The 23,112-nt window shown below is 45.7% G+C and overlaps 1 protein-coding gene and 1 long non-coding RNA gene across 9 annotated transcripts in view; one reads left to right on the forward strand and one right to left on the reverse strand.

Annotated features, from left to right (window-relative positions):
- The window catches only part of GPA33 (glycoprotein A33), a 47,071-nt gene that overhangs the window by 17,098 nt on the left and 6,861 nt on the right, over nt 1-23,112 (forward strand). Inside the window, exons 3-4 of the mRNA XM_025430486.2 lie at nt 4,962-5,178; nt 12,614-12,766. Of these exons, the coding sequence (XP_025286271.1) occupies nt 4,962-5,178; nt 12,614-12,766 (370 nt within the window). The remainder of the gene's footprint in view (nt 1-4,961; nt 5,179-12,613; nt 12,767-23,112) is intronic.
- Nucleotides 4,817-23,112, reverse strand: part of LOC112648699 (uncharacterized) — a 44,113-nt gene continuing 25,817 nt past the window's right edge. The window contains exons 3-7 of one of the 8 annotated variants that reach the window (XR_004817643.2): nt 14,991-15,318; nt 13,651-13,724; nt 8,523-10,088; nt 5,109-7,360; nt 4,817-4,975 (exon numbers count right to left, since the gene is read on the reverse strand). This is a non-coding gene — a long non-coding RNA (uncharacterized LOC112648699). Of the gene's footprint in view, nt 4,976-5,108; nt 7,364-8,522; nt 10,331-13,650; nt 13,725-14,990; nt 15,319-23,112 lie in introns of those variants that run through there. The other 7 variants (XR_003129226.3, XR_003129227.3, XR_003129225.3 and 4 more) reach the window with 7 other exon arrangements.

Here is a 23,112-nt window from a genome sequence, read left to right on the forward strand (position 1 = left end):
ACATTCAAAAAAATTTTTTTTGAATACATTCAAAATTAATTCTCCAGCAGACAGACAGCATCAGCAGGTGCAACTGCAAAGGTTTCTCCGTAGATCATATATTCACAAGGCATTATTTGCTTAACAGTGAGAAAGGCTCTGGTGTGTTCTCTGTAACAACATCCACTTCACAATGTGAGCAAGCACTAGTATTGTGTTCCACTTACAATTCCAGGAGGAAAAGCACAACTTGGCAAAAAATATTTTTTGGATCCTAAAGTCAGGTACAATAACATAGACAAACTTTTGATAACACTTGATCTACTTTTCCACAAAGGAGACTTCTCTACCCAGAAATTAGAGTCTTTCTTTCTCCTTCCCTTGTTTAACTATTAGAGCAATGCCTCATCATTTCCTTGTATATTACAAATACAGAATGGGGGGTTTAAAAAATTACAAAATATCTCAAATGTCCCCATTTGGAACCCTTCAGCAGTCATAAAATAGGGAAATAGAGATTTGATGCAAAAATAAAAAATAAATGAGGTAGATAAATGAATGCTTTCAACACCCATGACTTGCCTGTTCCAACTTCCTAGCCTTCACACAATATTCAAGAACAATCTTCACAATTACTTGGCATACTGCACCAAGGACATTTTTGTACATGTTAGTTTGTGAACTGAGGGGCACCTGGGTGGCTCAGTCTATTCAGCGCCCAATTCTTGGTTTTGGATCAGGTCATGATCTCAGGGTTGTGAGATGGAGCCAGCCACTTGTTGGGCTCTGCTGTCATGGGGGTGGGAAGGTGGGAGTCTGCTTGAGATTCTCTTTTTCTCCCTCTGCCCTTCCCTCGCTGGTGTGCTTCTTCTCTTTTTCTCAAATAAATAAACAAGTCTTTTTTTTTTTTTAAGATTATTTATTTATTTATTCATGAGAAACACAGAGAGAGGCAGAGACACAGGCAGAGTGAGAAGCAAGCTCCCCATAGGGAGCCCAATGAGGGACTCTATCCCAGGACCCTGGGATCACAACCCGAGCCAAAGGCAGATGCTCAACCACTGACCCACCCAGGTGCTCCAAATATTTTTAAAATGAGTATGTCAACCTATAATAAACATGCCCTTCTATGAGTTTCTTCAAGAATAAAAACCCAGTTCTTCAACTGAGTAGGCACTGGTGAACTAAATCAAACACCTGCTCCCGTGTTTCACCAGTCAGGTGACTGGTGAACTAAATCAAACACCTGCTCCCGTGTTTCAGGAAGGAGGCACCTGGAAACACAGGGAGTACACTGGCATTCTCAGGGCTCCAGCTGGCTCCAGCTGAACTGTATTTAAATAAGCAGCAACCCACATCGACTCCCTAAGGACTAAAATCAGTCACTTTGAGGGTGTCTCACCTAAGGTCCCAAGTTTGAAGGAATTTTATAATTCTACAACCTTATTTTTTTAGTTTTTTTTGGTAAAGTACATTTAGAAAAAAAGAAAGGATGGGTGCAGGGTTAGGGGGATCATACAAAAAACATCTCTAAACAGGTGCCAGATCTTGTTCATGTACCTGCACACGGTCATCAGGGAAGTAGATAGTACCCTCTCCCACCTTAAGCTAACAGTTGTCTTTTCCTTTGTGGTTCAGTAAGTTCCAGAGTGAGATCTACTTTTAAAATGCAAACAGAGGGGCTCTTGGGTGGCTCAGTCAGTTAAGCACCAAACTCTCGGTCTCGGCTCTGGTCTTGATCACAGGGTCTTGAGGTCAGGTCCTGCAAAGGGCTCCATGCTGGGTGTGGAGTCTACTTAAAATTTTTTTTTAAAAAATCTAAAAGTACCAGGATGCCTGGGTGGCTCAGCAGTTGAGCCTCTGCCTTTGGCTCAGGACGTGATCCCGGGGTCCCAGGATCGGCTCCCATATTGGGCTTCCTGCATGAAGCCTGCTTCTCCCTCTGCCTGTGTCTCTGCCTCTCTCTCTGTCTCTCATGAATAAATAAGTAAATAATTTGAAAAAAAAAATCAAAGGTGCCTGCTCGAGGTAAGCATCAGGTCCCTGGAATACCCAGAGTGAAAGCATTTAGCTTTTTCCCTGACAGGAAAGAAGAGGTGATTCAGGATACCCACGGCCTAGAGGAGCAGGACCGATGGGACAGGAGAGTAAATCCTGCCTGATGCACCCTGTTGTCTGTTACCCCAGAGTCTCTGATGGCCACGGGCACAGGTCCTCTCTATAACCAGAATCTCAGGGTAAAAACCTAGAGGGGGAAACTGCTGCCCCTAGCTTGAAGGAGGTCTCTTTCACCACCACGTGTGTTCAGCCAACCAGCTGTAGGGTCTCACCAGGCACTTCTGAGTGCTTAGAGAAGCACTGAAGTTCTCCTATTGACTGATGGATCCTCGCCTTCAAAAGGATTTGAGGCAATCCCCTTGAGAATAAGCAAGGGTGCAGAGAAAGGGATTACATCTGAGTCCTCAAGGAGATTATTGTGACATGTCCTGGCAAGGGGGTGGGGGCAGGGGATCCAGGGAGGAAGCCTTGGGACAGCTGTGATTAGGAGAATGGTTGGGGCATGACGAGTCCCAGGCAGAGTCAACTCCTTGGAAAAGAGCTGAGTTGGGAGAGATTCGCATTCTTGGACTGGTCCACAGCCCCAGACACTTCCTCCCCTCCTGCCCTGATGCCCTTCTACTTCTCAGCCAAGCTTCCTGAGAGCTGGTTACCTGCACACACACAACCCCCCCAGGACATGCCCTGCCCAAGGGTACCCAGCCCAGGGGGCCTACACTCCATCACCTGTGCCCTGGCACAGGCTGTGTCTGTCCAAAAACTAGGGCACCTTGTCCTAATTTGCCCAAAGGACCTGTCTCCACACTCCCTTCTCTACACAAGCATGCTCTGCCTTCTGCCTCTACCAATCCACTGACTTCGTCGGCAACTTCTCTTTTGCTGAATTCACGTGCTCATTCAGGCTTTATCTTGTTTCATCTCTCGCAAGCATATCCCACTATCAACCACTTTCCCGTCTGGAAATCTTCCTCCTTTGCCTTTTTCGGTAATCCTATCTTGGGTTTTCTTCTATCTGACCTGTCGTGGACCATTCAGAATGAAGTAACCTGGGGACTTGGCATACCGCACTGTTACCTGGGGTAGCTTCATCTAGCCCATGGCTCAGTTAACATCTGAGTCACTGACTCCCAAACCTTCATCCCCAGGTGCACTCAGCCACCCTGTCCAGCTCCTACTGAACTCCACCTGGGTGTCCCATCCACACTTCAGGCACAACACATATAGAACAGAATGCATCACTTTTTTCTTACAACATTCTCTTTCTAAGGTATTTCTTCTCTTGGAGGTGACATCACCACACATCTGAATATTCAGGCCAAAGACTCTCACTTTGAGGTCTTCCATTCCCTGACCCTGTACATTTAATACACTCCCAGGCCCATTGGTCCACCCTGTTCACACTCCCCAAATTCACTTTATCCTTCCCGGCTGCACTGCCACAGCCTGATCTGAAGACCCATCATTTTTCATCTGAATTGCTAAACTGATTTCTTAACTGCCTTTCCTTCTCCTTCTAATTCATTTCCAACTCTGAATGGAGAGCTAACTTCCTAAAATACATGGCTCTCTAGTGCTTTCAGGATAAAATGCAAATTATTCAGACCTATATACATGGTCCCTGAAGCCAGAATGTCCAGTTCAAATCCCTGCCCTGCCATTTGGTTAACCACGTAAACTTGGGAGAGGTACTTAACCTCTTGGTGCCTTGGTTTCCTCATGTGTAAAATGGGTATAATCATAATACCTCCATGGGGGGGGGGTGTGCTGTGAGGATTAAATGAGATAATACATACCAAGTGCTTAGAATATTACCCAGCATGTAGCATGTACTCAATAAGTAGCAGCTGTGATCTTTATAGCTACCTGCCCATGCTTATCATTTCTCCCTCCCCTTCACTCACACACTCACCTCCATTCATACTGAACCACTTGGGGTTGACCCAACAAAGCTTCCCACTCCTAGGTCTTTATTCAATATTCTTCCTTTGCCTAAAATGCCAGATACATCTGTCTTCTTCCAATATGCGCCGCCCCAACCCTCTAGGGGCCTGGCCAGTTCTCCTTTGTCCTCCAGGATCCAAGGCACTGTCTTCTGAGAACTCTTCCAGGAAGCCTTCCCTGAGTTCCCAGTTTAGACATAATGCCTTCTGAGGTCCCATATAGCTAATTACAGGATGTTGTAGCATTTATTCTTTGAGGACAGAAATCATGAGTTATTCATCTTTGAATGTCAGGCACCTAGTAGATGCTCAGTAACCATTATGTCTAGCACTTACAGCAAACCTACTATGTCAGGCAATGCCATTTTGCATATATATACTTTCATCCTCACAAAAACTGTATAAAATAGGTATTATTGTTTTTATCTCCATTTTGTAGGAAAGGAAACAGTCACATTTTGGTGGAATTGGGATTTGTACTGAGGCAGTTTAGCTCAAAAGTAGTGATCCAGCTAGTATCATGTTCTTTTTGGTAAACAATGAGTAGAAGAGTCAAGTAAATAAAGTGGGCTTGGAAGCCAATGGTGGCTGCCCAGCACAATGTGTGGCACATAAGAGGTGCTCGATAAATACTAGTTGTCTGAATGAGTGAGGACAATGAACTGAAATCGAATGCGTAAGGGAGATGTCAGAGGATACCGGCGGTGAAAGTGTGGGGATCCGAGAAAGCCCCATTTATCCACATGTGCTCCTGTGGTATGAACAGCCTACCTGCCCTGGTCTTTCAATAGTTTTATTAAAAGCACATATATGTTGTAACAGGAATCCACAAATGGGCATTACGTATTAGAGCTGTTTATTTGAAGGGGTTGTTGAGACAGGGCTTTGGGCCTGGGAATGGTGGACGAGAATCATCAGCACAGGCAGCAAGCACCATGCCAAGCCCTGGGGTAAGGCCAAGTGGTGGTTTCTTCTTCCTCCCAGGAAAAGGTGCTCATCTGGCAGTTTTTGGAGAAAAGATACATCTATGGTGAACTTTATAAGAACCGTGTCAACATATCGAAAAATGCTGAGCAATCAGATGCCTCCATCACTATTGATCAGCTGACCATGGATGACAATGGCACTTACGAGTGCTCAGTCTCACTGATGTCAGACATGATGGGCACCTCTCAGTCACGTGTCCGGCTCTTGGTCCTCGGTGAGTGTCTCCATCTCTTTCCTGGCGGGGAGGGGGTGCAGGGGCGGGGGAACAGGGAGGAGAAGCTCCCTGTAAGGTAAGGGGTAAGGTAAAGCCGGGGCAGCAATGCCTGACCAGGAGCTCAGACTCTTCCCCTCATCCCGTCTGCCTGGGCAGGGGGCTGCTCCTCCCTTTTCACCTGAAGACTGTTCTGAGCTGTCCACCCCTGGGAACCAGTTCCCAGGGCAGAGGAGGAGGCCTGTTTGGAGCGGCCCGGGGCAGCCTGGGAAGTTCTGTCCCCGTTCAGTCCAGTGCTCTTCTTCCCCATATCCCAGCTCCCTTCCTTTTCATGGCAAACTTATTAGGGAGAAGAAAAAGGGAAATCATAGATTCTAAAGAAGGACTCTAAAAAAAAATAAAATAAAATAAAAAAAAGTAAAGAAGGACTCTCACCGTGCCTTCTTGTGGTGCCGGCTGAGAGCCAGATCGTGACTTTCCCGTCATAAATTCAGCTAATCAGTAGAAACCCTTCACACCACCATCTCTCTACCCCTGGGCCTCAACAACACACCACTGATCAGGTTCTACTGCCTTTGACAGATGTCCCAAGATGACACTCTTTTCCTACCAATATCTTATTATAGGAGCTTCTAGTTGGGGAAGAATCTGAACAATCATCTCCCTGAGTATCTTCATTTTGTAGATGAAGCCCAGGGAAAGTAGGCACCTGACTCAGAGTCAGTTACTGGAACATTTTAGTGAATGCCTCCTCTATGTCCAATATAGGAGTGGCCTCCACCCCAGGAGGTAGCAAAGCTTTTATGCCAAAATGATGGACCATTTTTCCTTTATTTTTTTTCCATTTATACTACTTAGTGGGATTTTATTTTTAATTGCGGAAAGTGGCCGCCTGGCTTTCTGAAGCATTGTATCAGTCAAACAATAGAGCCCTGAATACAGAATAATTAACTGTCTCCTTCTTCCATCCTAACACCAGCATGGCAGCCAATGGTAATATTCTTTCATGCTTTTCTCCATGTCCTTTCCAAACAGAGATTGTATTATAAAGATCATTTTGGGGGGTAATGTTTCATGCGTATTTCTCGAGATCAATATCTATGGATCTACCTATTAGCAGCGTACGTTCCATCATGTAGATATACTATGATTCATTCAAGTGTTCCATACTGATGGATATTCTCAGGCTGTTTCCATTTTTTTGTATGAACAATACTGATAGATAGATAGATAGATAGATAGATAGATAGATAGATAGATAGATAGATCTTCCCACCCCTGGGAGATGATGACGTGGCTCCTCTGAGGTCATGGCCAAGGGAGGGAAGGTTAAAGGGAGAAAAGGGAAAGGCCTGCTCACCTGGCTAGACCACGTGTATCTCTCTTGGCTCTCACGTAATTCCACCATAGGTTTTTTTAGGGGGTGCACTGGCAGTTTCTTCCACCTGACACAGGTAGCATGTGTGCCCCCCATCCTTTTTCTACCCAGCCCCTGCTTTTGGCACTCACTGCGGCCAGTCCACTCTGGGCTCTCCTGTGGCCCAGTGAGCAGAGTCCCTTCAGTATGATGTGAATCAGCACACCACCCCCCTATTTGCCACACCCCTACTTACCCTGCCATTGAAGCTTGCTCCGGCCAGCTTTTCTTGGCAACACGCAGGCATTACAGTCCTCAGGCGGGTCCCCAAAACCCAGAGGATCTATATAGCCCTCCCATCATCACACTGCAGGATCAGCACTTCAGCAACTTACAGGTTCCTCTCTCTCTCTGAGCCTCAGCCAGGGAATGAGAGATGCCATCTCCCAACAGTAGGGAACCCTAATCTCCATGTTGGATTTTTTTGGTGCCTCCCTGGCTTGACCTGAGATGGGGGAAATCCTTTCTTCCCTTCCCACAAGAGAGGAGAGTAAATGCTCATGAATCCCTATTCCTAAGTATCCTCTACAAAGAAATCTCCCTGATGAACCTCTAGGCTTCTCTTGCTCGGGTGGGAGGAAGGTAACTGATAACCTAAGGATTTGCTCTTGGAAAGGCTGCTGGGATGTTCCTCATGCTTCTCCTTAATATTGAGGATACTTACCACCCTGGAGGTTGTAGTAAATTCTGAGCCACAGGAGAAGTCCCAATCTGTATCTTGCTAATGTTTTCTATCATGCATTTGAGGTCTCTTGTCATGTACCATCACTGCTGGGAATATAAAAATGAACTTAATGTTCTTTTCTTATGTCGTTAGGTCTTATTTTTTACATTTAGATCTTTATTTTACTTGAAATTTATTTTTGTAAATAGGATACTAGGAGTCTAACTTTGTTTTCTTTCAAATGGGTAACCAATTACATCAGCATCATTTATTGTACCAAAGAAACAATTATTATCCCACTGGAATGCCAGCTTTGTCACATATTAAGTTCTTACATAGACATGGCTGATTTTTCATTCCTTTTTTGTCCATTTTCCTTTTGATTATTCCTATGCTGTTACATGGTTTTGATTACAGCATGCTTATAGTGTTGATGTATATATACATAATTTTTGTGGGTTTTTTTTTAGTTGGAGCTATCAGTGCTTGAATAGTTGGCTTTTAATATCTGATGCTGTGTAATATCTTCTCTTACTAAACTTCTCCAAAAAAAATGTTGTCAATTTTTTACACATTTTTCTTCCATGTTAATTTTTTAAACCACTTTGCTTCGTTAAAAATAGAAGTTGATTGGAATTATGGTCAACTTACACATTAATTTGCAAAGGAATGACAAGTTAAAAATAGCAAGTCCTCTCATCTAAGAAGATGTATTTCAGATTTAATGACCTTCAATAACATGGGATCTCTAATAGAATTCCAGGCCTCCTGTGGACAGATGCAGAGCCTTTTTTGTCTGTAGGAGGAAGGCATGGGACTCCTTTCACAACCCTGTTCCCATCCTATCTAGTTAAATTTCCCATTTCTATGTGTCCTCTTGCTCTAAAAACAGAGGGGATTTAACTTAAACAGAGAGAAACTACCATCAACTTGCAATGACCTTGGTGTGTGTGAAAGTTGCCACAAATTCATGGTTATAATAACTCCCATTTACTGAGCACCAGGTATGTGCCAGGCCCCTAAGAGCTTTACTGATATGGCCTCTTTTAATCTTTGCAATCCATCTATGAAAGTGGGAATTAACACTCTTGTTTAATAGAAGAGAACAGTGAGGCTCGAGACACCTGTAGGAAGTGTCCAAGCTTCCATCGAAACAGGATGGCCCAAAAGCAAAGCCCTTCACTGCTCCACGGTGTAAACCTACCACTCCCAGCCAGTAATCAATCCAGTTCAGGATGGTTACCAAATTCTTCTATATTTACCTACCTTTCAAAGTAAGGTAACAGCTGTCAGTTGATAGCAGACACAAGCTCACCAGTGATGTTTTAGCTCGCCTTGGCAGTAACTTGCATCCTGCCCTTCCTGGATCCACGCCAACAAGAGAAGGCTAGAGGGGCAGAGCCGTGCCAGCCCTGGATGTGCCACTTGCCTGCCCTTGTCCACAGCACACCTGCATCTTGAACACATCACTCGGTGGTAACTGAGGTTCTGTACCTGCTCTTCCAGGGGGAAGGCTTTCGCTTAGGGTCTAAGAGATGGAAGCTCCACTGCCCTGTGAGTGCATGGGCAGTAGTTTCTGGGTTTTCATGGGATGCTCTTGATGGTCTTAGATCTAGGAACATTCACACCTCCTCTCATCTCATGGACGAGGCTGTCACCATCACACATTATCATCTTCAAGCGTCTTTATAGCTTTGTTTTAGTTGCTCCAGATCTAATCGGGGTGCCCTGCTGTGTTTGTCTCTCTGGGTCCATCAGAGCAAGAGGCCTGCTCTCCGGAGGGCTCCTCGTGTGCAGATCTGCAGCACAGAGAAGGCTGTGCGTTGTTAAAATGGAGCTCTGCTCACTCCCCTCCTTCTTCCACCTTGGTCCACACACAAACAAAGAACTGTTTGGTGATGCTGCCCTGCCTCTTAAGAAATACTATTAGAAAAAAGAGACAGACAGAGAGAGGGAGAAACTAAAAAAGGAAAAACATTCACTTGTGTCACTAGGTTTTTTATTTGTTGGTGCTTCCTTCCAGCTCTTATCCATGTGCTTGTTTCTGTCCATAACTGAATCTGTCGCCTAAGGAGTTGGGACTTTGCCCCTTTCGTGCCTTTTGCTCTCTTCGCAGTTACCATCCTTTCTTTTTTAAGATTTTTTAAAAATTATTTATTTATGATAGACAGAGAGAGAGAGGCAGAGACACCGGAGGAGGGAGAAGCAGGCCCCATGCAGGGAGCCCAACGCAGGACTCGATCCCAGGACTCCAGGATCGCGCCCTGGGCCAAAGGCAGGCGCCAAGCCGCTGAGCCACCCAGGGATCCTCCTTACCATCCTTTCTAAAGCTCCACGCCACTTGCCCCTCGCCCCTCGGGGGAGTGGGTGCAGCATCCCCCGTCCCTAACCGAACAACCTGTTGCAATTAAAGCCCTTATAAATAATGTCCTAACAAATTGTTCTGCGTACATAGCTCTTCATTTCTATTTGCCTTAGCTCCTCGGGGAGATACTACAAGCCAAAAAAAAAAAAAAAAAATGCACGTTTGTATCTAGTTTCTATTCTGCACTTCTTCCTCCTCTCCCCTTGCCCCGCATGGCCCCTGGCTGCACCCCTCCCTTCTCTGCACCTGGTCCTTTTCTGGCTAATTCGGTCTCCTTTTGGCTTCCCTGAAGCAGCTGTTTTCGTCAGGCGACGAGCTGCTTCGGGGAAAGCCAGCAAGACCCGCTTACCCGTGACTGTCCAGTTCCTCCCGCCCCTCCAGGGCCAGCTTCATCCTAAGACAGGAGCTCTCCAGCAGGGGGGCGAAGGACACACGTCCGGTGGGAGATTAGGGATCTCAGTGTTTTGCTTTAAAAGGAGACAGAGAGAAAGGAAAGTGAGAGAGATGCCATTTTGTACTCCAAGTTAAGAAATCCGGTAAAAAAAATCTTTAAAAGAAAGTTTGCTTTGCAAATGGCTTTGCTACTGGGCTATTTTTAGGTAGAAGGGCTTTAATTATACGGGGCCGCCCAACGGGCGGGGCGAGGGCGCCGAGAGCTCCGGGACCGGGCGGAGCGCGCGGACCCGTCCCCGCGGGGAAGCCACCTGGCGCGGGCGCGGGGGCGGGGCGGGGGCGGGGGCGGGCGGGGGCGGGCGGGCGGCTCCGCGGCCTCTGGCGCCCCCTGGCGGCTGCCGCGGGAGGCGCAGCTTCGGAGCGGCCGTGCCCGCCGCCGAGATCTCCGCGGAGCAGCCGCTCTCCGTCCGCGAGGTCGAGGTCGCAAGGGCAGATCGGAGCCCCGCAGGCCTCGCAGCTCCGCAGGAGGGGCTGTCTGCCTGGAGCTGACTCGAGGTCCTCGCTGGCCTTCATGGTGGGGGGCCGGGGACGGAGCCCTGAGAGAGGGTGGGGACCTGGTGCCTAGGTGGGCTGGGGGGAGGACAGCCAGGGCGCTGAGGTTAGGGCCCGGGTGTCAGGGTGGGGGTGGGGGGCCCTGACGTGCTCCCTTATAAGGCTGGCCTCCTGGGGGTGCTTGGTCTCTTGTCTCTACTGCTGCCTGCAGAGTGAATTAAGGATTCGCCTTGATAATTTCCCCTAGCTAGCCTCCGGATGTGTCCGGATAGGCTTCTCTAGAGGCTCCTTTGCCTTGGCCTGCTCTCTTCCCTTTGTGTCTTGGATCCCAGAAAGCTGGTCCCAGAAAGGCCTGACTACAGTCATGCACACCCCGAGTATGACGCTGGTTGCAGTGTTGTGTCCCAGGGGGTGTTGTACTTTAGGCCGACTCTCTCATTGTGAAATGAAAGCCCAGCTCCTCCAAAGGCAGAGCTGAGAAATAGGGTGACTGCTTTTGGTGAGTGGAGAGGGATGTTCCTGTACCCCGGAGCGGTCAGGAGGTAAAGCGTGGCCCGCCAACCCTGACCTAGTGCCAGACCCAGGGCAGGTAGCAGGGCTCACCTTCTCCTGTTCCTGCTGGGCCAGAACCCAGTGAAGGCAGCAGTCCGACCCTCCTGCCCAGGCTGCTTGTCCCTGGGGCCTGGACCAGGATGTAGGAAGGCGGTTCTTGAACTTCCCACCTCTTAGGTTTACGGGAGTCCAACTGGGGCAGGCTTAGGGAAGTGCCTGTTACTTACTCCATGCTTGTCCCACACCTGGTGGGCCTCCACTGGAGCAGCAGAAGATGTGGAGCACACCCACCCACAAGCACCTTGGCCTTTCAGAGCAAAGCTAGAACTGGCAGCTGGGCCAGAGGGGAGGGGTGCATCCTGCGTAGCTTCTCCCAGCTACTCTTCATGCTCAGTGAGCATGCGTCAGTGCAGTCTGGACTGTACAATGGGTGGCACTATTTACTGGAGAAGCAGACTATACATGGGTCTAAAAAAGGAGTTGGAGGGGACAGGCCTGCCAAGGCATTCAGTGGTAGCCCTCTGTGCTGCGTATTCTCCCCTTCTCAGCCCCAGGGATACTACCTGAAGTCTCAAGCATAGCTGATACTTCTTGTCTCAGGGCCTGTGCACATGCTTTGCACACTCTGTGTGGAGTGCCCTCACCTGTCTCTGACCACCACTGCCTCCATTGGCTTTGTTTACTCTCACTCCTCCTTCAGGTCACGGCCCAGGCTGTGACCTTGCTTGTGCCATCCCTGCCCTGGCAGCCTGGCCTCCTGCCTGCCTGTTATTGTCTAATTACTTGTCTTTTGCCCCACTGGACTCCTTGAACACAGGAACTCACTCACTATGTCATCCCAGTGGCCCGCAGTTTGAGTTGAAGGGCTTCTGAGACAGGGCTTTCCACTAACCCGGAGGCAGGCAAAGTTGGCCAAATCCAGCCTAGGCCTGTTCATACATGGCCTGAAAGCTAAGAATGGTTTTTACATTTAGAAAGGATTATTTAAAAAGTAGAAGCAGTGACAGAGACCATAGCATGGCCACAAAATCTAAAATATTACCTTTGACCCTTTACAGAAAACCTATTGTCCCCTGCTCTTAGAGATGGGACACTGAGGGACTGCAGGATTGACTTGAAAGGGTCAACACCAGAGGGAGTTGCTATGGCTACTGGAGAGAGTACTGGCTGTGGAGTCAGAAGACCTGGTTCTAGTCCCATCCAGGTCTTGCCTAGTCTCCTCTCTGGGCCTCAGTCTCCCCACCTTTATAAAGGTGGTGACTACTGTTGCACTCAGGACACTTCCTGATGTCCGTGTGTGCTGCCCGCTGATGGTGACAGGCCACAGAGGAGATATTTGGGGTGGGTTGACCTTACGGCACTTTCTCTCCCCAGGAGGCTATGAATTTCTCTGCCCTAGAATGAGCAAAGTAGTATGTGTGTGAGTGAGGTGGAAGGTGGCTGTCCCCAGGCCCCTCCTGGGTCATGCCTTCACTTTGGTCCTCCCACTCTGCAGTGCTGCCCTCCACGCCGGACTGCGGCATCGAGGGAGAGACCGTGATCGGGAACAATATCCAGCTGACCTGCCAGTCGAAGGAGGGCTCTCCGGCTCCTCAGTACAGCTGGAAGAGCTATGACATCCTGAACAAGGAGCGGCCAGCCGCACCAGGTAACAGGGTCAGCGGGAAGACGGGCCCCCGCCCCAAAATGCAGGTGACTGGCTAGAGTTGCCAGGGGAGATCCCAGCCTGGCCAATCCGGCCTCCGTGCAGGGCTGCTGGGCTGCTGGGCTGCTCTTTCCCTCCACCCTGCAGTCAGCCTGTGATATCTTGCAGTTTCTCTAAGTTTTCTCATGATAATACCCATCTCACAGGTTGTTGTGGGAAGTAAAAGTGAATCATGTAAAGCACTCAGTGGAAGCACATAATAAATGTTCATTTGTTAACTTTGTTCCCTGCAACTCAATTCTCTCGAATGAGCATGTATGGATCACACTCTGTGCAAAAGCACTGGGTGGGATTTAATTTTGACTATGATCATGTCCTAGTCTAGCACTATGGCTGCACTCACAGGCAGGCATTCCCATCCTCATTCCCTATCCGGGCTTCACTGAACTTCACCTTCCCAAACATGCCCCCCATTTCTTCTTTTTTTTTTTTTAAGATTTTATTTATTTATTCATGAGAGAATAAATAAATAAAGAGAGAGAGAGGCAGAGACACAGGCAGAGGGAGAAGCAGGCTCCAAGCAGGGAGCCTGATGTGAGACTTGACCCCAGGTCTCCAGGATCACACCCCGGGGCCGAAGGCAGGTGCTAAACCGCTGAGCCACCCAGGGATCCCATGCCCCCCATTTCGGGCCACACCCAACTGCATGATCAGGTCTACTGGAAGGATCCCATGTTCTCAGGAGACATGAGGTTCAGCTGTGGTTGCCTGGACACCTGCTTTGTACTAGGCAGCTTGGTATTTGACCTTTGATCAGGAAACAAACTGAAAAAAAAAAAAAAACAACAACCAAAGAACCCTATATAAATATTTTACTGTCATATTACCTTGGCACCAACTGCTGTGGGAATACCTCGCTGGCATTTTTGGGCTCGAGGGCCCCCTGGCACACCCAGTGCTCCTGGAGATAAAACAAAACAAAAACAAAAACAAAAACAAAAAAAACAAAACAAAAAAAAAAAACAAAGTCTGAAAGATGCCGGTTGGTTTAACTTCTGGGATATCTTTCCACTCAGTGTGGGCAGTGAAAAGTGAAGCAGTGGTTGGAGACATGTGAGAAATGGGATGGGGCAGGAGAAGAGCCCTCCGGGGCCTGCTGAGTCCCACCTGGTGAATGAACATTTTGAGGCTTTGGTCAAACGAGGATGAACTTTTTCACTCTGTCCTTCACTCACTTGGGGAACAAAATAAGAACTTTTAAAAAGTAATAATAATAATACAAATAGAACCCACTCAATCTAATGTAAATTAGAAAGTATAATGTGGATTTCAACAAGCTTCCAGTTTTGTTTCCAAATTTCTGGCTGGCAAATTTTTATCGAGTGTGTCTGGAATTTCTGTTGAAACCACCTGGCAGCCCTCCTCTGGGTCTATGGCCTGCCTCCTGACCCGTGCGTGACTCAGTGACTCCAGCAATGGTCACCAAGGTCTGCCATGGACAATGTTGGCCTGCACTTCCTTGCAGCAAAGTGTGTATAGGGAGACCCAGAGCTGAAGGTTACATGATGAATGCTATAATAGCTTTATATCCAATGGTGTTGGAAACCAGAGGATGCACAAGGAGATAAAAAAGGGTTTCTGCAAAGAGGGGGCACTTGGGGTGGCAATATAGCATGTGGCCAAGAGCATGGTGTGAGCTTGAATCCTGGCTCTGCCACTTGTTAGCTATGGGACCATGGTCACATGGTGATTGACTTGGCCTCTTTGTGCTTTAGTTTTTACATCTGTAAAATGGGCATAAAACTAGTACTCACTTCATAGAGTTCCTATGAAGGTTAAATAAAAGTACATGTAAAGCACGGAGACCGTGCCTGGTAAGAACTCCTTAATGCTGTGTGTTATGTGAGCTAGATCCTTAAGGATGAGTGGGCGAGGTGTGGGAAATATCCCGGGAGCAGTGAGTTTCCATGCAGCCAAGGGTAGGGAGCATGCGCTGCAGGAAGGAGGGATCGCAAAGAGCTTGTGCATTGGGCTGGGGAGGTCAGCCTTTGCCCTGGAGGTCACCTTCTGAGGAGCATCATCACAGATACTACGCTACTCATAGCTCTCCTGCCTCCAGCTGGAAAGACTTCCAGGCGCTAGAAGCCAAAACTTCGTCTTTCTATGATTCAAAAGAGGAGAAACCCAAGGACTTGAAAGAAGGTCAAAGGGAGACTCGCATACTTACTTTGGAAAAGCTTCATCCTGTTTCAGGTTAAGGTTTGCTCAGAATCAGAATCCAGATCTGGGAGTGCCAGCCAAGCTTGCACCCGGTGTTGGCGTACAGGTGGGGTCATTCAGAGCCTTGGGTCTCCACCCGCCTCACGAGCACCAGAGTCTATCCTGTCTTCTTCAATTGGACCAAACCCAGTTCTAATTCTTAAAACATGTTAGTCCACAGTGGACAACTTGGAGAGTAGGGTTCCTCCACACTCCTACATCTGAAGACAGCAGAGATTGCTTCCTTTCACTTAGTAATCGGTGGAAGCAAGCCAGCAGTGTAAAGAACAGGGAATCTGGAATCAGTAAATAAGAATTTCAGTCCTGGTGTCTCCGCTTTGTAGCTGTAAGTCACTCACAGCCTCTTTGACCCTTAGTATCATCATCTGAAAACCTGGGATGATCATTATACCACCTTCCCTGAAGGCTGTGAAGAGGATAAGAGGAGATCCCATGTATGATAGTTCTGAACATCCTTTGTCGGCCAGCTGAGCTTCATGTACTGGAAGAGTAGGAATTTGGGTCTCAAAGAAGGAAGGAGGGGTACTTCTGGGGCTAGAGCACTTTAGAAGAGGAGATTCTCAAAGGTTTGAAAGAGTGGGCAGGGGCCCTGCAGCCAGGGAGGGTCCTGAGGATCCTGGGTGAGAGGTGGCAGCCTGAGCTTATTGACAAGCCATAGGATCAGGGTTGTGGGGTGGAAAGTGGCCAGGGAAATGAAAGTTAAATCTTGCCAATTTAACATCAGTGCCTCTGGGAGACCAGGGTTTCTCTGTGGGGAAATCTCGCCCCAGATGTCGCCCTGAAGTGCTGGGAAGGGCTGACTGTCCTGTGCGTTCCTCTTCTGGACCACAAGGTGTCACCACCACAGCACAAACATTAGCTTTAGCCAGATTTCAAAAACTGTATTAGGTCCCTTCTAAGAGGACAAGCAGCTTGGGAGCCCCAGCTCAGAATCAGAGCAGATCTTGTGGCACTAGATACACACTGGTTAATTCCAGAGCAGCTTCTTTTTTTTTTTTTTAAGATTTTATTTATTTATTCATGAGAGACACAAAGTCATAGGCAGAGGGAGAAGCAGGCTCTGCACTGGGAGCCTGATGCAGGACTTGATTCCAGGACCCCAGGATCACAACATAAGCCAAAGACAGACACCAACCACTGAGCCACCCAGGTGCCCCTCCAGAGCAGCTTCTAATGACTGTCATTTCCTTTGTGCAACAAGCCCCAGAGCCCAAAGCTGGGCTCTGATAACCAGCACGGTCCTGGAGGCAGTCTGAAGTCCTGTCTGATGTGTCTGCTCTGTGTCTTACACATAGACTGAATCTCGCACTCTAAAGCAGGGGGAATCTGATAAGGGTTATAGACCCTGTAAGTATTCCCAGGGTCATAGAACATTTCCCAAAATGTATTCCTTCAAGATGCCTCCTTTTTTTTTTTTTTAAGATTTTATTTATTTACGAGAGAGCGCGCCCGAGCAGGTTGGGGCAGTTTTGAAAGAAAGGGAGAGAGAATCCCAAGCAGACCCTGTGCTGAGCATGGAGCCCAGGGCAGGGAGGGCTCGATCTCACAACCTTGAGATCATGATCTGAGCCAAAAATCAAGAGTCAGACACTCAACTGACTGAGCAGCCCAGGAGCCCCAAGATGCCTCTAAAAATAAAAGAATCCAATTAGTTTACAAAATAAGACCATTAGGGAGGAAGCGTTGTGATGGCAGAGGAGTAGGGGACCCTCAGTTGGTCTCGTTCCTCGAATACAACTAGACAGTTACTGAATCATTCTGAACACCCAAGAAATCAATCAGAGGTTCTGAGAAAACGAATACCGCAAGTGGACAAGCTGAAAAGTGAGCACCTTTTGGGAGGTGGGAGGTGCAGAGGCCGGACCCCAGTGTGACACAGCTGAATATAGGTGGCATACAGGGTGCCTGCTGGAGGACCCCCCCCCCCACCTCCCCAGGCGCTGCGGCAGCGAGCGCAGACCTTCCGGAGCTGCAGGTGGCAGAGCAGGGCAGAAATCCGGGTGTGACACTGTGATCTGAGGGTCCCCTGGGTCACAGGAACAACAGATTGCGCCTAAGTGGTGCACTGTCCCCAGGCATAGGGACGTGGGACCCGGCTGAGAACAGCAAGTCTAGGTGCTGGCCTTCTGCCTAGATGGCCATGAACTGTGTGGTTGTGTGACGCTTTCCCGGGCCGGGTCCAGCAAAAGGCAGAAGCGTGGTGAGACCCTCCCCAGGAGGAGTAGTGCAGGTCTGTGCTGCTGGAGTCCCTAAAATCTGGAGGAGTCCTGAAACTCAGTCATGCACCTGAGACAAAAAAAGCTTGGACACAAGCAGGGTGAACGCAGAGTTCTGATGGAAATCAGGGCGACAAGAGTGATTGATTCTGCGAAGAGTGGGGAGCCCAATTTTCAACTCTGGGGCTAGAGAGGGGGCAGGGGCTGCCACTTTCATCCTGCCCAACAGTGTTGAAAGCCTTAGGGGAGCAAAAACAGTGCCACCTAGTGGAGCCCAGAGCCACTTACACGAAGCCCTACCTCCCTGCGCCCTGGAGGCCCATTTTCACTAGGGCAAGTTCACCTGAGAATCAGCATAACCCGCCCCTCCCCCAGAAGACAACACAAACCCTGGTTCTCACCGAGTTTACTGATCATAGAGAGCTGCAAACCTTCAGCTTTAGGGGAAAATAGTATCTAGCATCTTTTGTACTTTTATTCTTTATTATTTTTTTTATTTTAAAATTTTTATATATACTTTATATTTTTTTATTTTTTGTTTCCTTTTATTTTATTCATATATTTTTTCTTTCTTATTCTGGTATCTAGTTTCTTTTAAAAGCAGGCCAAAACACACCCAGGACCTATGTTTTTGTTGTTATTGTTTTGTTGCTTTTCTTTTTCCTTTCTTCTTTTCATTTCTGGACAAAATGACAAGATGGAGAAAATTCACCCCAAAAGAAAGAACAGGAGGTAGTACTCACAGCCAGGGAGTTCATCAATATGGATAGAAGTAAGATGTCTGTACTAGAATTTAAAATGATGATTATAAAGATAGTAGTTGGGCTTGAAAAAGGCACAGATGACACTAGAGAATTCCTTACAATAGAGAAAAAGAACTAAAATCTAGTCAGGCTGAAATTTAAAATGCTATGACTGAAATGTAGTCCCAAGTGGAGGCTATAAAACCAAGGATGAATGAATCAGAAGAGTGAATCAGTGATATAGAAGATAAGATTATGGAAAATACGGAAGCTGAAAAGAAGAAGGAAATAAAACTATTAGATCACAAAAGACTTAGGGAACTCAGTGATTCCATACAGTGAAATGATATCCATAGTATAGGAGTATCAGAAGAAGAACAGCGGAGCAGGGGATGGGGGGAGTGGGGAGAGAAAGGGCAGAAGACTTATTTGAATAAATTATAGCTGAGAACTTCCTTAATCTGGGGAAGGAAACAGGCATTCAAGTCTAAGATGTACAGAGAACTCCTCTCAAAATCAACAAAAATAGGTCAACAGCACAACATACTATAGTGAAACTTGCAAATTAAAGATAAAGAGAAAAACCTGAAGGCAGCTCGGAACAAGAGGTCCTTAACTTATAAGGACAGACACAGGAGGCTGATACAGACCTGTCCCCAGAGACCTGGCAGGCCAGAAAGGACTGGCATGATATATTATTCAATATGCTAAATGAGAAAAATGTGCAGCCAAGAATCCTTTATTCAGCAAGGCTGTCATTCAGGATAGAAGGAGAGATAAAGAGTTTCTATGACAAACAAAAACTAAAGGAATTTGCGAATACTAAACCAGCCCTGCAAGAAATATATTTTTTAAAGATTTTATTCATTCATTCATGAGAGACAGAGAGAGGCAGAGACACAGGCAGAGGGAGAAGCAGGCTCCATGTAGGGATCCTGACATGGGACTTGATCCTGGGTCTCCACGATCAGGCCCTGGGCTGAAGGTGGCAACGGTAAACCGCTGAGCCACCTGGGCTGCCCCCCTGCAAGAAATATTAAAGGGGATCCTTTGAGCAGAAAGAGAGACCAAAAGTAACAAAGATCAGAAAGGAACAGACAATCTACAGGAACAGCAACTTTACAGGTAATACAATGGTATTAAATTCATATCTTTGAATAATTACTGAATGTAAATGGAACAAATGCTCCAATCAAAACACTTAGGGTATCAGAATGGATAAAAAAAACAAGACTCATTGATATGCTGCTTACAGGAGACTCATTTTAGAAAGTGAAGGGGTGGAGAACCATCTATCATGTTAATGGACATCAAAAGAAAGCTAGAGTAGCCAGCTTTAAAGTCAGACAAACTAGATTTTATTTTTTTTTAATTTTTTTTCTTTATTTATTTATGATAGTCACAGAGAGAGAGAGAGAGGCAGAGACACAGGCAGAGGGAGAAGCAGGCTCCATGCACCGGGAGCCCGACGTGGGATTCGATCCCGGGTCTCCAGGATCGCGCCCTGGGCCAAAGGCAGGCGCCAAACCGCTGCGCCACCCAGGGATCCTGACAAACTAGATTTTAAACCAAAGATTGTACTAAGAGATGAAGAAGGATGACGCCTTCTCATTATAAAAGGATCTATCCAACAAGAAGATTTAACAACTGTAAATATTTATGCCCTTAACTTGGTAGCAAATATATAAGTCAACAAATAACAAAATTAAAGAAACTCATTAATAATAATACAAAAATAGGAGGGTACTTTGACGCCCCACTCACAGCAATGGACAGATCATCTAAGCAGAAGATCAACAAAGAAACAAGGGCTGTGAATGACACACTGAACCAGATGGACCTCACAGATACATTCACAGCATTTCACCCTAAATCGGCAGAATGCACATTCTTATCAAGTGCACATGAAACATTCTCCAGAATAGATCATATACTGGGTTGCAAGTCAGGACTCAACTGGTACAAAAAGACATCATACCATGCATATTTTCAGATCACAATTATGTGAAACTTGAAGTCGACCACAAGAAAAAATTTGGAAGGACCACAAATACATGGAGGTTAAAGAACATCCTGCTGAAGAATGAATGGGTCGACCAGGAAAATAAAGAACAAATTTAAAATACATGGAATCACATGAAAATGAAAACGCCAATAGTTCAAAACCTTTGGGATACAGCAAAAGTGGTCCTAAGAGGGAAGTATATAGCAGTACAGGTCTCTGTCAAGAAACAATAAAAGGCTCAAATATACAATCTAACCTTACACCTAAGGGGGCTGGGGAAAAAAAAACACCAAATAAAGCCTAAGTTCAGCAGGAGAAAAGAAATAATAAAGATTAGAGCAGAAATCAATGAGATAGAAATTTTTAAAAAGCATTAGAATGGATCAACAAAACTAGGAGCTGGTTCATTGAAGGAATTAACAAGATTGATAAACTCCTAGCCAGACTTACCAAAAAGAAAACAGAATGGGCCCAAATAAATAAAATCATAAATGAAAGAGGAGAGATCATAACCAGCACTGAAGAAATATAAGAGAATATTATGAACAATTATATGCCAACAAATTAGGCAATGTGGAAGAAATGAATACATTCTTAGAAACATAAACTACCAAAACTGAAAGAAGACATAGAAAGCCTGAACTGAGCCATAACCAGCAAAGAAATTGAAGATGTTATCAAAATCTCTCAACAAGGATTCCTGGGTGGCTCAGTTGTTTAGTGCCTGCCTTCGGCCCAGGGCGTGATCCTGGAGTCCTGGGATCGAGTCCCACATCAGGCTCCCTGCGTGGAGCCTGCTTCTTCCTCTGCCTGTGTCTCTGCCTCTCTCTCTCTCTCTCTCTCTCGAATAATAATAATAATAATAAATCTCTCAAGAAACAAGAGTCTAGGGCCAGATGGCTTCCCAAGCAAATTCTACCAAACAATAAAGAAGAATTAATACCTATTCTTCTGAAACCATTTCAAAAAATAGAAATGGAAGGAAAATTTCCAAACTGATCCTATGAGGCCATTACCTTGATCTCCAAACCAAAGAACTCACCAAAAAGGAGAATTACAGACCAATATCCTTGATGAACATGGGTGCAAAATTCTCACCGGTACTAGCCAATAGGATCCAAACTCTCTTTAGTGCAGGGATAGAGGAAACATACCTCAACATCATAAAGCCATATGTGAAAAACCCACAGCAAGTATCATCCTTCATGGAAAAAACTGAGTTTTCCCCCTAAGGTCACAAACATACCAGGATGTCTGCTCTCGCTACTTTTGTTCAACATAGTACTTACTAGAAGTCCTAGCCTCAGCAATCAGACAACAAAAGAAATAAAAAGCATCCAAATTGTCAAAGAAGAAATCAAGCTTTCAGTCTTTGTAGATGACATGACATTCTATGTAGAAAATCTGAAAGACTCCACCAGAAAATTGCTAGAACTGATATAGGAATTCATCAACATCAAATTTGTTGCATTTCTATACAGTAACAATGAAGTAGCAGAAAGAGAAATCAGGGTATTGATCATGTTTACAATTGCATGAAAAACCATAAGATACCTAGGAATAACTTAATCAAAGAGGTAAAAGATCTGTACTCTGAATACTATAGAACACTTATGAAAGAAACTGAGGAAGACACAAAGAAATGGAAAAACATTCCATATTCATGACTGGAAGAACAAATATTGATGAAATGTCTATGCTACCCAAAGCAATCTACACATTCAATGCAATTGCTATCAAAATACCACCAGCATTTTTCACAGAGCTGGAACAAACAATCCTAAAATTTGTATGGAACCAGAAAAGACCCCAAATAGCCAAAGGAATGTTGAAAAAGAAAACCAGAACGGAGACATCACAATTCTGGACTTCAAGCTGTATTACAAAGCTAATCATCAGGACAGTATGGTTATGGGCACAAAAGCAACACATACATCAGTGGAACAGAAGAGAGAACTCAGAAATGAACCTTCAACTCTATGGTCAACTAATCTTGAGCAAAGCAAGAAAGAATATACAATGAAAAAAAGACAGTCTCTTCAACAGTCACTCATCACCAAAGAAATACAAATCAAAACCACAATGAGATACCACCTCACACCAGTCAGAATGGCTAAAATTATCAAGTCAGGAAATGACAGATGTTGGTGAGGATGTGGAGAAAGGAGAGCCCTCATACACTGTTGGTGGCAATGCAAAGTGGTATAGCCACTCTGGAAAACAGTATGCAGGTTCCTCAAAAAAGTTGAAAATAGAGCTACCTACAACCCAGGAATTGCACTCCTGGGTATTAACCTTCAAAGATACAAATGTAGTGATCCAAAGGGGCACCTGCACCCCATTGTTTATAGCAGCAATGTCCACAATAGCCAAACTATGGGAAGAGCCCAGATGTCTACCAACAGATGAATGGATAAAGAAGATATATCTAGAAATATCGATATATATACACACATATGTACACACAATGTACACTACTTAGCCATCAAAAAATGAAATCTTGCCTTTTGGAGCAATGTGAATGGAACTAGAGGATATTATGTTAAGTGAAATAAGTCAATCATAGAAAGACAATTATCATATGATCTCACTCATCTGTGGAATTTAAGAAACAAAACAGAGGATCATAAGGGAAGAGAGGTAAAAATAAATCAAAGTGAAATCAGAGAGGGAGACAAACCATAAGAGACTCTTAACTATAGGAAACAAACAGTGTTGCTGGAGGGGAGGCGGGTGGGGGACGGGGTAATTGGGTGATGGATATTAAGGAGGGCGCTTCATGTAATGAGCTACTGGATGGTATATGCAACTGATGAGTCACTCAATCCTACCCCTGAAACTAATAATATACTATACGTTAACTAACTTTAAAAAAAAATTGAAAGAAAAGAAAGACCATTAATACTATAGTCCTCATTTAGGAACACCCAGTCCACACTAGCAAATTAGAAGCTCTAAGAGTTCTCTTGTTAAAAAACATATTTAACCCTCTTTTAATGATTTTGAAATTTGCTTTGGCCTTGGATCACTTTTTTAGCACAGCATATTAATGTCACATGTAAGCAATATTGCAGAAAACAATGACATATGAAATTCTAGGATGGA

Source organism: Canis lupus, chromosome 7 (assembly GCF_003254725.2).
Source record: "Canis lupus dingo isolate Sandy chromosome 7, ASM325472v2, whole genome shotgun sequence".
NCBI lineage: Eukaryota > Metazoa > Chordata > Mammalia > Carnivora > Canidae > Canis > Canis lupus.